The sequence below is a fragment of the Eumetopias jubatus genome, unplaced genomic scaffold (assembly GCF_037043125.1).
Source record: "Eumetopias jubatus isolate StellerSeaLion01/CBP00866 unplaced genomic scaffold, mEumJub1_p1.0 scaffold_4, whole genome shotgun sequence".
Lineage (NCBI taxonomy): Eukaryota > Metazoa > Chordata > Mammalia > Carnivora > Otariidae > Eumetopias > Eumetopias jubatus.
The window spans coordinates 174,353,258-174,366,771 of record NW_028274810.1 but is presented as its reverse complement, the minus strand read 5'-3'; the positions used below and the strand labels follow the sequence as shown (position 1 = coordinate 174,366,771).

General features: G+C 36.7%; 1 protein-coding gene across 1 annotated transcript in view; it reads right to left on the bottom strand.

Moving 5' to 3' along the window:
• Positions 1–10,112: 10,112 nt before the first annotated feature.
• CYP7B1 (cytochrome P450 family 7 subfamily B member 1) overlaps positions 10,113–13,514 on the bottom strand; it is a 178,727-nt gene continuing 175,325 nt past the window's right edge. The window contains exon 6 of the mRNA XM_028112127.2: positions 10,113–10,400. Within this exon, the coding sequence (XP_027967928.1) occupies positions 10,113–10,400 (288 nt within the window). The remainder of the gene's footprint in view (positions 10,401–13,514) is intronic.

Here is a 13,514-nt window from a genome sequence, read left to right as displayed (position 1 = left end):
AGTGGCACTGACTTTTCCAATGTAATGACTTATGAAAGATATAATCATGTGTTAAATTGAATCCTCCGTTTAACTGTTAATGGTGTGCTCTGGGCACATTTACGTATTAGATGCTATGGTAACTAATTACCACTAGGAAAAAGGATAATACACTTCCCAGACTTTGAAAAATAATGATGAGAGTTCACTTCCCGGCTGGCAGCACATTGTGGCGGCTCCGCTGGGTGGAGCGACAGAGTGAGTGGAGACACGAAAGTGTGCTAGTAGAAGGCAGGAGGTAATGAATCCTGGTCAGACGAGTCTCCTTAGCAAAACCTTTAATGAAACTGTGCTTCAGTTGGGAAAGTGGTGGTGGTGGGGTGGGGGGTGGGGGCTACCAAGTACACCACAGTGACTCTAAACAAAATTAAATTGCAAGATGTAAACATCAGAAACATAAATAAGTTTTCTTTTAATTAAAACGCAGGCCAGATTCAATTATCCACGTGCCAAGCAACTTTACATCAATTAACAGTTTTTTGTCGTGTGGGCAAAATAAATGAGCCCGTCTCCTGCGCGCTCTGCGTTGGCACTTATAACTCAGATGCCCCGGATTTGCCAAGCCAGTGAGGTGCAGGTTGATTTAAATTTGCCCTTTTAAATCAGACGTGGGGCACAGTAGATGGAAGGAGGGGAGGGGGGGCGGAGAAGGAGGGAACCTGGAGACAATAACTTAAGTTTAAGAACAAAAACAACTCTCAGGGTAAGAGTCCTTTGCTTCCCGTTGGATCTCTGGCTCTTCTAATCCACGGATATGTGATTACTAGAACCAGGTTCTGTAGGTTGTGCTGAATAAGCAGGTGTCTGTTTTACCCCAAGGCCAGGGTAAATGTACTGGGGACCTGGGAGAGCAGGAGAAGGGAGGCGGCCGTTTTACAGCCAGCCCGAGGTTGCAGACAGAACGTCCACAATACACGTGCCCACCGCGCAGTTCTGCTCGCGGGGCGCCCTGGGAGGGACTCGGGATCCGCAGCCGCAGACCACCCCTTCTCCCAGTGCTTCCCCTGGACTGTGTTCCCAGCCCCTCCTGAGGGAGCCAAAACATCCAACTTCCAAGTTTCTTGGCACAAAAAGCGAAGTTCAGGGTCTCTGCCTCAAACTCTCTTTCTAGAGGTGGCACTAGGATCAAGTTGTCCCCCACGCCTCCCAGGCAGGTGGGTTCGCGTCCAAATAAATGTCAGGCTTGTCAGGAGCACCCCACAGCTTTGCTAAACCCAGGAATTCTGCGAAAACGCCCTAGTTTTAAACCTCAAAGAGGTCTTTGCTTCCTAGCAAAGCTGGCAAACTCTTTGCTCGCTTTTCCTGAGGCTTAATTTGGGTTAAATTCTACCACTTTTTCTAAATTACTCTTCTTAACACGATCCAGGAGATTTCTGGACTATGACAAAATTACCAGGTACCCCTGAGTGCGTGTGCATGTGTGTGTGTGTGACTTCTTTTTCTTTCCCTTCCCCAGTGTTCTCTAACTCGGGCAATATAGAAATACAAATTAGAAACTTTAAGAGAAATGACTGGGCTGGGAAGGTTAGACTGCAAAGGGAAAGAGGATTTTGCAGCGGGCCCCTCCCCCGCCCACCATATATAATAAAATAGACAAGCCTAGCTTACAAGTAAGCCTCCAGGATGCTTCGGTGGGGAGTTAGCTTTAATTATGCACACTGTGATATCATTCTCCTTTCCAGCTTGGGAAAGAGTTAATTCTTTCCCAAAGACCTTGTCTTCTCAACCTGATTCAGAGATGCAATAAAATATGAAGCAAATTTATGATCTGTTTCAAGCATTTTATTGCTGTATTTTTAAATTCATATATGCACATATAAGAACTATGATCTGTGAATAATTTGAAATGCTATAGTAGAATGATACATTTTAGATAAAACATAACCATATCTTTATATAATTGTCTCAGATTAAAATAAAAAAGAAAAATAGATTTCTAATGTGGGCCAAACTGAAAAACTAATGACAGCCATAAACTGCTAACCAACCATAAATTAACATCTTCATCAAATGCTAAAATGGTATCAGTGGTTATATAAAGCAATTATTATTTCTCCTTATAAGTTTTAGAATAAAGTTCAGGGATATTTAAAGGATCCATTATTTACAAATGCTTCACAATCTTAAAGATTTCACATTTTATTAAGAGGATGGTTGCCACTCAAATCTGCTCTGTTAATAGATATGTTTAGAGATGAGAATTTAGATTTAAACATAAAAATGCTTCATGGCCTAAGCTCATTTTATGCATTTACTCTGCTCTGGCAATTACTGAAGAACTTGGTAAGAAGGATTTCTTTGTTAAATATCTTCATCTACTCTTTGAAAAGAGAAGACAAATAATACCTTATTGTAATGGGAGAGACCCAGGTTGTATACCTAACTGGTTAAAACATTAAATCATGCCCTGTCTACTCAAGTAAGTCCAACTACATTTGCCATGTACAGCTTCTCGGCGGAGCTATGGTCACAATTCTGGGGTCTGGCTGAGCCTGTGCCCTCCATCTGTGACATCCACGAAAAGAAACGGTTTTCCAAACCAGACCTCCACAGAAACCTGAAAAGCCATGGAGGGGAAAGGGAGTCTATCTTTTGAATGTCCCATATATCAGGAAGCAGGGCCAGGGAGTAACTGATTTAATTTTTTTTTTTTTTTGAGAAGCAGCCGGCATATCTATTGTTAAAGTATAGATTTCTCAAGAGAGTGAAATTAAGGAAAACCTAGAATTACTGAACAAAGTAAGCTCTTTTTAAAATTTAGAAAAAAGAAATGTTTTCGCAAAACCAAATTTACTTGGATTCTAGAGGACCTGCCTGGCATACACAATTAAATGATCTCTGCCACTCGGTGGTTGTTTACAGGAGGTTGCCCTACAGGGTAGTTACTGTGGATGAACATCTTCAAAGTTCAAGGATTAACTAAGGTCTTCAACTGGCTAAGTCCTTGGACCACTCTTATAGTTTAACTTTTTGGAAACATTGTTTGAGGACTTTCTTCTGTAGAAATGAATGCTATTTTACAGCTTTTGGGTAAGTGTAAAATTAGCTCAAAATAAAAAGTTTAAAAAGTGGATACTTAATTTCAAAATACAAAGGAACTACTTTCTGTATACTTTAAGATTCATTTAAAAAAAAAAAACCCAAAAGTGATTTCAAATCTTAAAAAAAAATTCCATTTAAATTATAAAACAAAGATATTTGTAAAACTTTAAACATATTGGATAGTTCTTAGAAGTTGTGAAATAAAGTGTATTTCATTTAAACATTAAACACAAGAGACAGAAGAATTTACTAAAAAATTTGGATTATTTGTCAGGTAATAATGACATATATTTTATGTTAACTATAATGGCTCGTGCTTAGAAATAAATATTATATGGAGTAATGTTCTCTTGTAAACAAATAAAAATCTCAAACTAATACATGCTTTTAAGTGTTTAAATTTGACTCAATGATGAATCATTAGATATTTGTACCCTTACCTGTTATATACCTGTTATGACATTATAGTTACCTTTACCTCTAGTTTCTTCTATAGGCACAAAACATTGTAAGGGAAATAAAATGCTTCACGAGTCTATCTCTAAACATTTACTTTCTGTGTCTGCAATGTATCATATCTATCCTCATAAAAATGAAAACATTTAGGAATTGAGAACATAAACTATACCTCAAAGAATTAACAATAAACTATATCAAACCCACTTAAAATTATCCAGCATAACCCCTGAGTATTTTTTCTACCCAGCTATATCCTGAATAGAAAATGTGTATTATTACTCACATGATCATGGCTAATTCCAGGCAATTAAAAATAAATTTTTTTAATTTACTCAATAAGTGTTTTTTAGAGTAAAATTGAAAGCAGAGATAATTATTTCATAGATTGCCCATTTAATGACAGGATTTATCCTAGTTGTTAACACTGAACTGACTGGTTGAAATACACGGGAACACCTTTAGAGTCTGAGACAAGTTCCTGTAAAATGTTAATGACTCACGGAGTGTTTCTTAGAGAAGCCAAGTGTCCAGTGAGATGCTATACATACAGTTACTGCAGAAGCCACATTTAATCCAAATCAACACCATTCTGTGGTGCTTGTTTTATTTATAGTTTGGATTTCAGCTTTATGAATACATAGAATACTGTCCAAGTATTATTCAGCTTCATTCATGATCTGTGGTAAGTGATCTGCAGAAAACAAAGACCACATCTAATGGGATCTCTCTTCCATTTTTTATTCTTTTACATCTTTCCACAGAATGACTGCAATTATGAAGAACTGTGGTCTAGCAAGGTCAGCCTGGTTAAAATAAACTTATTAAAAAACTTACTAGTCCCTGATATTTCTTGGGTCTGTTTTTATTATTTCCCACATACGTAGCTAAGTTAAAATATATTGAAAAACACTCTGAATGTAACAATGAATGTACCTTTAGGGAGGGTATCAGAAAATAAGAACGCGCGCGCACGCGTGTGCGTGCGCGTGTGTTTGGGTGGGGGGAGACAGGGATGTGAGGATATTCAGACAGCAAAATTATTCTCCAAATAACCTGCTGTTTGGAACCAAATCTTCTGTCACCGAACATGCTCCTAGTAAGGAAATGAGGACACACACTCATTCACCTGTGCTTTAAAAGTTGATTTATTGAATTATTGTTGTAAATAAAAGATAATTAAATAGATTTACAAAGCATTTGCCTTTCTTACTTAATGTCTTTTTAAGATTTGCTTCCTCATAAATCCACATATATACCATTTTAAAATCAAAAGGTAATATTAAACAAACAATTCAGAACGACAGTTTTTTATAATATACGGCACTCCTGACTAAAAAATATTTTAAACATAAGTATTGCCAAATTATCTCCTATTTAAAATGGTGCAATAGAGTTTTTCACAAATTAAATTGATCTTACTCAAGAAAAGTATTATAAATAAAGATTTAAGCTAGAAAGTCCAAACATCATTGATCACTGATTTAGATTAACACTATGAATAAGACTAAGTAATAATTGCTTTAGAGAAATAGTAGAGAGTTTTATGTGATTGCTCATTATAATTTAAAATAATGCTACAGGGAATGTAATCTTGGCTTGCTAAATTTTTCTTAATTGAGTATGTGAATATGAATATCTAATAATGCAGTTCAAGTAAATAATAGTTTGCAATATTGTGAATTTAATAGGTTAAAAACAATGCACATTCTAAGGGCACATAATTCTTCTTTTATAATTATTGACATTATTTTATGCTAAGATCAAAACCTAAATAATTTTTGTGCTTTGATCTTTGAAATTGGTTTTAAGATTCCACTGTTCAATGAGAAGACATTTACAGGAAATGTTACCCAAATTATTTTTTTATGAGAAAATAAACAGAAGTCATCATGTAGATTTTGAGTTGTGACCCCTTTACCTTAGACTTGTGACCCCACACATAATGATAAAATGAAGAAGATATAATTAAGTGTGCCAGGAAAACCAAAAGAAGGCGGATAAATGTTCCCATGTAGGTTGCTTAGCAGCATGCCTTATTTAGTGCTAAATAGCTTTTTTCTTAATACCTTCAGAGCATTTAGTTTTTGCTACTAGATGCTTCATTATTGTGAGTCATTGATATAAAACAATATTATTATTCATTTCCTTTAATTTGAAACTTTGGGGAGGCTGTAAAAATGAAAAGATGGGTTTTTATGATATGTAAAATATAGTTTTTAAGATATTTAGAGCTTCAGTAAGGTTTGGTTTGGCTATTTTTGGTTTGGCTATTTTTGTCCCAAAATCACAATACCCGCTGTATATGTTTTATTGTGTGTAATTATGCACACAGTAATTTCTCATTACAGAACACTACTTTGGAATAAGTGATGGGAGGCTAGATCTAAAGGTAAATCAGAATTTTAAAACTGTTTTAAAGAGATGAATTTATTACTTACAAGGACACTTAAAATAAATTAGTTGTGTATGTGTTGTTTTCCCTAATAAATTGTGTGTTCTTGAAGAAGGGTAATCCAGTACATAACAACATATCTAGAACAGGGGGAATGCTCAATAAACGTTTGATTGAATTAATGAATAATGAACTATGTAATGACTAAAAAGTTATTCCCTTTAACAAATACATAAGAACAGTTTTTAAAAGGCACAACTTGTTAAAGTATCTCCTTTACAACTTTATGTTTGCATATTGCATTACACTTTTCAAAAATGAATTCACACATCTTACTATGTTTAAGCCTCATCATGAACCCTCATGTCAAAAGTCCTTATTATTTTTATTTTGCAAATAAGGAACTGAAGCAATGAGAGGCAAAATGATTTGTCGATGATAACAAACTAGTCATATCATAGCTGGAATCCATGTCTTCTAACTTATTTCTCCATGACATTTTTTCTGTTCATAAACACGCTTTAATGACTAGATGTAAGGCTTTTACAGGACTCTCTTGTTTTGGTTCTACTATCCATTCCTTTTATATAATATTTTCTCAACCATTTTGTTTATTCTTACTTTCTATTCTAAATTCCTGTATGCACTTCTAGTTATAAGTTAAGCATAAATTAGAATTGAATAATTTCCTGTGTTCTCTCTGTAACATCGCAAAAGTGTACTACTGAGACAAATGTAAGCACATGGAGGTTTCTACTTCAGGTCATATGGTGGACTAGATGTCCTCCTAGTATAAAAAGAATGGGCTATGCTTTGTGGAAGGCAGAAGATAAACCCTAGGGCCCAAGCTGGGTGTGTGTGTGTGAAATCAAAGACTCCCACACAAAGCCAAGAACTCGCAAACTGAACATCTTTAGTAGGTGAACTAGAAAGAAACCTTGCTCCACAGAGCAAGACTGTCAGTAGACTTGCCTCTCTCAGCGATGGTGAAGGAAAACAAAACAAAACAAAACAAAATAGAAAGTGTCTCCCATCTATTCCTAATCATAGGGCTGCTTTGTAGCTGATTTAAGGCTAGAACCCACATTACCTATGTATCTCCCACCCTTCATCCCCTCTCAAGCCGCAAACTTAAAGTGATGTGAATTTGATAATAACATCAGCAGTCAGGCAAAAAAAAAAAATCAACTTCTCCCTGAAGGAATGAGTTTTAAACTCAGGTCTTAAAAAATTTCCAGAGATAAAATTCCAAGGAATACGGGCTCAATAAACAAGCCATAGTGAGTAAGAGTTACAGAAACAAACAAACTATAGAATCAGACCCACGAGACACTAATGATTTAGAAACATCAGATACATAATATAAAATAGGTTTCTTAATGTACTTGAAGAAATGGAAGAGGATACTGAGCATATGATGAAGGAAAAAGACATCAGAAATGACCAGGCAGTGGGCGCCTGGGTGGCTCGGTCAGTTAAGCGTCTGCCTTTGGCTCAGGTCATGATCCCAGGGTCCTGGGATCAAGCCCCACATCAGGCTCCCTGCTCAGCGGGAAGTCTGCTTCTCCCTCTGCCTGCCGTTCCCCCCAGCTTGTGCTCTCTCTCACTCACTCAAATAAATAAATAAAATCTTAAAAAAAAAATGACCAGGCAGATAAGAAGAACAAAAGAGAGTTCTCAAACTGAATATGAAATCATTGAACTTATTAGCAAATTCAGTGGGATCAGAAAAACTGAAAGCTGACAAGTTGGGAGCTGGTACCCTGGCTCAAAATCAATCAACCCACAGAAGGGAGAGGGTCGTAAGGCCCTAAGGATAGAACATAACAGATCTAGAACATCTCAAGGAGAATGAAGGTAGTCACGGACTCTGTATGTGTGTTTGTGTGTGCGTGTGTGTGCGCACACTATAGGGGTTGGGGACAGAGTTTGCGGCAGCCCGGGATAGAGGATGGTGGACACAGTAGTGGGAGGAGAGGTAGGGGAGGAATTTTTAGTTCCTGCTTTGGCCTCTCCCCCAAATTAAGTATCCGATGGATACAGTTTACATCAGGGGGTGAAGAGATCATAGCAGTTAGAAGCAACAGATTAAATATATATGTACATATACATATATATAGTAATATGAATATATCTTTAAAAATATAGAGCTTAATAAGAAAATTAAGAAGGATGTCACATATAGAAAATTCGTTTATGTAAATTAACATGCACACAGGTAATATGTTTTATAAAAATACAAACTTATGAAAAGACAAATATCAAACACATTAGAATGTTTCCCTATGATGGGGAGAAGTATAATGGTGAAGATTAGAGATAAGATAGAATAAGTAGACAAAGCCAAAGGGGCCTTGCTTGGACAAATTATAATTGTGTACCATAAACTAAAAACGAACTCCATGGATGAGATAAAGAGCAGATTAGGCACACAGTATAGAGACTAAATTCACAGTGAGATCTAAACAAATTACCTAGAATGTAAAATAGAGGTAGAAAATATGGGGAGGAAAGGTCAAAGAACATGGAGTATAGAGTGAGAGGATCTAATAGAGTCTGGGAGAGGTACTACTCAGAGGTTATGGCTAAGAATATTTCCTACCCGATGAAAGACACATTCTCAGACTCGAGGCACTGTGACATGCAAGCGTGATAAATAGAGACTAAGAACATCAAAGACAAAAAGAACACATTAACGCTATCAGAGAGAAGAGGCAGACTGCCCTCTGAATAATTAAACTAATGGCTAACCTTTTGATAGCAACAATGGAAGCCATAAGAACATGCAGAATCTTCAGAGTGCTGGGAGAAAATAGATTTGTGCGCACAGAAAAATCATCTTTCAAGAACAAGGGCAAAAGTAAAGATGCTTCTGATCAACCAAAAACAGAGTTTAGCTAGCAGAGCCTCACTAAGAAATGTTTAGAGCATGTACTTCAAGAAGGAGGCTATAAATGCTAGAACATCTACTTATTATTAAGTACTGTAAGTATTTTATAATGATACTTTAATAATCTGCTTTCTTAAAAACAAAAGCATGATCGTAGAAGTTCCAATCCACGCAACGCAAATTAACTGAATTTTATTACCTGCTTTTCCTGTTTAAATACAGTAGCATCATTTAGGTCAGATGCCAATCACCGGGTAAGCTGAAATTAGAAAGCTTTGAATCATGGACACAATGCTACACTGTGGCATATAAAATTATACTGCATTCCATAACAGTGTAACTCAAAAGAATACAGATAAACTCCAGGTCCAAAAGGTGATGTGTCAAGAACAAATACTGCGATCTGGTTTCTCAGTTTATATAAATGGAAGCATTTAGGAAAGAGTTCACTGCAATACTGGTATAGCCCTCAGAGTTTACACTAAAACCAAATGCTACCATCAATCCTGTCATGATTTTAACATTTGCTCTTAACGACAAACCTAATACTAACGTCTCAGGCAAATGCTGAATATATAATAGGTTCTGTGTGTTCTTATACATTAAATCTTCTCAGTATCTAACTTAACATGAGTGGTCTTACATAATGAGAAATTTTGTTGCATTGAGCCATAGTATACAAAGTAATAAAGAACATTTATGGATGATTAAATATTGAAGTGAAGTTGGAGCATTTAATCTACTGCAAAACTCATTTAAGGCAAAAGTACCCAGGTGATATAGACATTATTGATATTACACTTGAAGGGAACATTTTCATCCAGTTTATCTCATGGAAATTTAGTTTCCTTCTTCTCTGAGAATTTTGAATTTGTTAGACTGTGTCCATTTCCAGCACAAATTTCCACTAGTACATAAAGTGTGATTTTACATATTAGAGAAGAATCTGAGTGACTTAAAAAAAATCCCACAGTGCCAAATTTATTGTGGTACATTTACCATGCATGATGAGCAAAAATCACAATATGTAGAAAAACATAAAAAGGCTATTTTGAGTTTATCATTATGCTGATTATGATGTCTATTTTCATGTCAACATCCTCTTTTAGTTTATGATGGGTTTTGTGACCAAGTACGAACTGGACTGATCGCAGATCAAATATAAATTGGCACTTTTTAAACAAACAAACAAACAAAGCAATTATATTTGCAGAAATTCAAGACAGATAGATGAGCCGAGGACATTTAGGTTAGTTCAGATAGATTTCTTTTCTTTCCTTATCACTTCTTTTAAGATCTTACTTTGTACCTAAATAAAACATCAGAAGCTGGATGCTGAATACCAAACAAAAGGCGACTGTAGTTTGCTTCCATAGGTTTAGCATCAATTATTTCTAAATCAAAATAAGTTAAAAGTACAACCAACAATTGCTTTACTTCAACAATTGCCAAAAATCGGCCTGGACATTTGCTGGCTCCAAATCCAAATGGCAATAGGTAATACTTCAGCTTTTTCCCGTTTTTGAAAAAGGCGGTTTTCTTCTTACCATCTTCTACAAAACGATCAAACCTAAACTCCTGTAGAGAAGAGATAAGGAGTTTAGTTAAAGTGCAAAATTTACATGAAATAGTTTGAGGTCAGGTCCACAAAGTTGCCCGCTCTCTCTGTCTTTCTGAAAAGCCTCCTCTGAATCCTGCAAACGCCCAGAGAGTAAAACTTGACTAGGTGTAAATTGGGGATGAACTTTCAAAAAAACTCAAATGCTACTAAGAAATGACTTCTCCCTTATCATGGTGAAATAAATGCACATACCTATATGACTTCTCTTCCTAATTCGCATCTCTCTCTTATGCTGAGGCTCCTACATGTAGAGATAGTCTCTGTTTTTGTTCCCTAAGATGGTCCCACTTGGTGGACTGATGTTGGGTAATAGGTAAGGACTCCTGCACGGCCACGGGATATTGACTTCTATTGGCCACAGGAGCTGCCTAATATGCTTTTTCTAGTCCTTCCTGATGGATGAGGACTGTGAGCTTAGGATTCAGTGTTTATGTTTGGGTTAAATAGACATAAAATGAAATTTGAAATTCACATGTAGCACTATAGAGGAACTGAGCCACCAAACCCATCTTGCTTGTTTTTTGATGTTGTACTGAATTTCTCCTAGCGTGGTGCTATTACAATGGACTCTCTTTGGGCTATCTCTAGGGTGGCAGGTATTTCCAGTATGTTTCCATAAATAAGTTACATTAACTTGTTACAGAAAATTACGGGACTGGTTTATCTAGGGTGTTTAGCCTGGTATTAATTTACTCTCACTTGAGTTTCTGAGAAGAAACTAAACGACCTTATTTCAGCCCATGGTGAATTAAGCCATTGATTAAATTAATGCATGTGGCATGCATGAAAATGACCAAGTATTTCCTATACTTGGTGCTCATTAGCATTAGACCTGCTCAGCACACAAGTTTGATATGAACTACATGAAGTCAGAGGCAAAGAAGCAGGTCAGACTGAAAGCATTTCATGTTACAGTGAAAACCCTACAATATGTGGCTGGATTCTGACTCCATCGCAAATGATCTAATTTTCTCACTCAATATGAATGCCATCAAAATAATTTCCTTTAAAAAGTACTGGGCTTGTCTTCTTCCACCTAGATACCTATTTTGATAAAGATTCATGCTTGGAAAGCACACTATGGGTGGTTTCAATTCCCCTCCAACTTGCAAGTTGGTGCAATCATAAGGGCCAAATTAATCTACATTAGAACACAAGTATTTTCCACCCCCACAGACAGTTCTGGGATGCATCTGAATAGGATCTAACTAGTGCTAAACTAAAAATATCTGTGCCCCCCTGTAGTAATGAACTAGGACACTCTTGCTGACATGCACTTTGTTACTGGAGATAGAGTACAATATGGTACTCTCTCCTGATGACCTTTTCCGTGATTGGGGCCCAAGCCTGCTTGCCTGAGTTAAGGACTGGTGCTGCCACCTTCTCACTGACCAATCTGAGGAGAGAATGCTCCACAGGAGCTCCTCACATAGTCACATCAGTTCAAGTTAACTTACTCATGAAATAATTTGTTGGAAAAAGATCTCACTATTGCCACACTAATTAAGCCAGGAGATACAAAAGGAAAACTTGACTTGGGTTATGACTTCAGAGGGTCTCGATTTCATAAATAAGACAACAATTGCTTTATTTCATAGCTGTCCTGTTCTTCTTTGTGAAAGTGAATGTACTGCCGTCTGAGAGGCCAGTAGGATGAATGCATTGATGCTCCCCCATCCCTGTGACCTATAGGTAGTGTTCACCTTCAATTTCCTCAAATTTCTACTCAATCAGCAATGTCACTCCTCTAGTTTTCTACCACCTTCTATCCCATTTCTTTATAGTAAACATCTTAGAAATTCCTACTTAGTTGTTTATATTATGAAACAAGAACAGGAAAGACCAACTTCTTTTGCTCTGTTACTACCATCAAGCTCAAAGGGCACATAGGCATAAATATATTTTTGAGTTGAGATTTATTTTCAATTTGTTTTCCATTGTCAGGGCATGCAGAACTAGAGCAGAAACCAAAGGACAGACCTGTGGCAGAGGCTAGGGAGATGGTCTGGTTCTTGCCAAAAAGAGAAGGGGTATAACAGTCTCACCTGTAAGATTCTGGGGTCACAGTGACATAGAATAAAGTGTTATGAGCTCAAGGTGCATGCATTCATTTGGAGGAACTTAAATGCAGGCCTTGTCATGTTGATGTAAACTCTTTGCAGTCACCCTAATAGCTCAGCACTTCACAACTGAAGACAGTCAATTAAATGCCATATTATTAAGCGGATGAGAATAGAGAAATCATAAAAGAAAGGGTATGACACTGTAATTCCCCATTACTCCTCTCATAATTTTTGTGGTTGACTTCTGAACATCTTTCTTCTGCTGAAGTTTGTCTAGGCACCCATCACGGTAATCACACTGCTCTGGCCTGTGACTGAGGATAGGGTGTGTAAATAAATCTCATCACTGTTACAGAGGAAACGTCTGTGAGGACATCTGATAGAACTTCCTTTCTTGTGAACAAAGAAAAACAAATGAACAAAAAAAAGGTTAATGACCCCTTCTCCTCTGGACCTAGTTCTATGTGATTCTGATGCTGGCAACAGCTATGGTCACCAGGTTGACAATGGAGCTAACCCACAGGAGATGGCAGAGACAAGAAATCCCAGGATATCGGAGTTGTCACATTGTCTTATTTATCTCTGTATTTTCAAAGCACCCAACATAGTGCTATGTACATAGTAGAGGTTCCATATACATTTGTTGAATTAATGAATAAATACATGACAATAAAGTATATTTTAAAAGCAATCTTCAGGCTTCTGAAGAAAACACAGATATTGAATGAGTAAATAAACATGTAGAGAATGAAGCGTAGATGAATATTCAGCGTTCATAAATAGAGAATGGTATAATATTTAGCACTAGAAATCAAGATTGGATACATGATACAATTTTCTGGATAGAAAAGAGTTTTGGTACAAGTGACTGAGGAGCCTAATTTGTGTGCTCCAATATTGTGTTTAGTTCAGTTTAAGAGATTTGTTTTGAGCACTTCCTGTATGTGAAACACTGAAGTTAAAAAGGCATTAAAACGTAGCCTTGCTGAGGTGCGTGACATACAATAT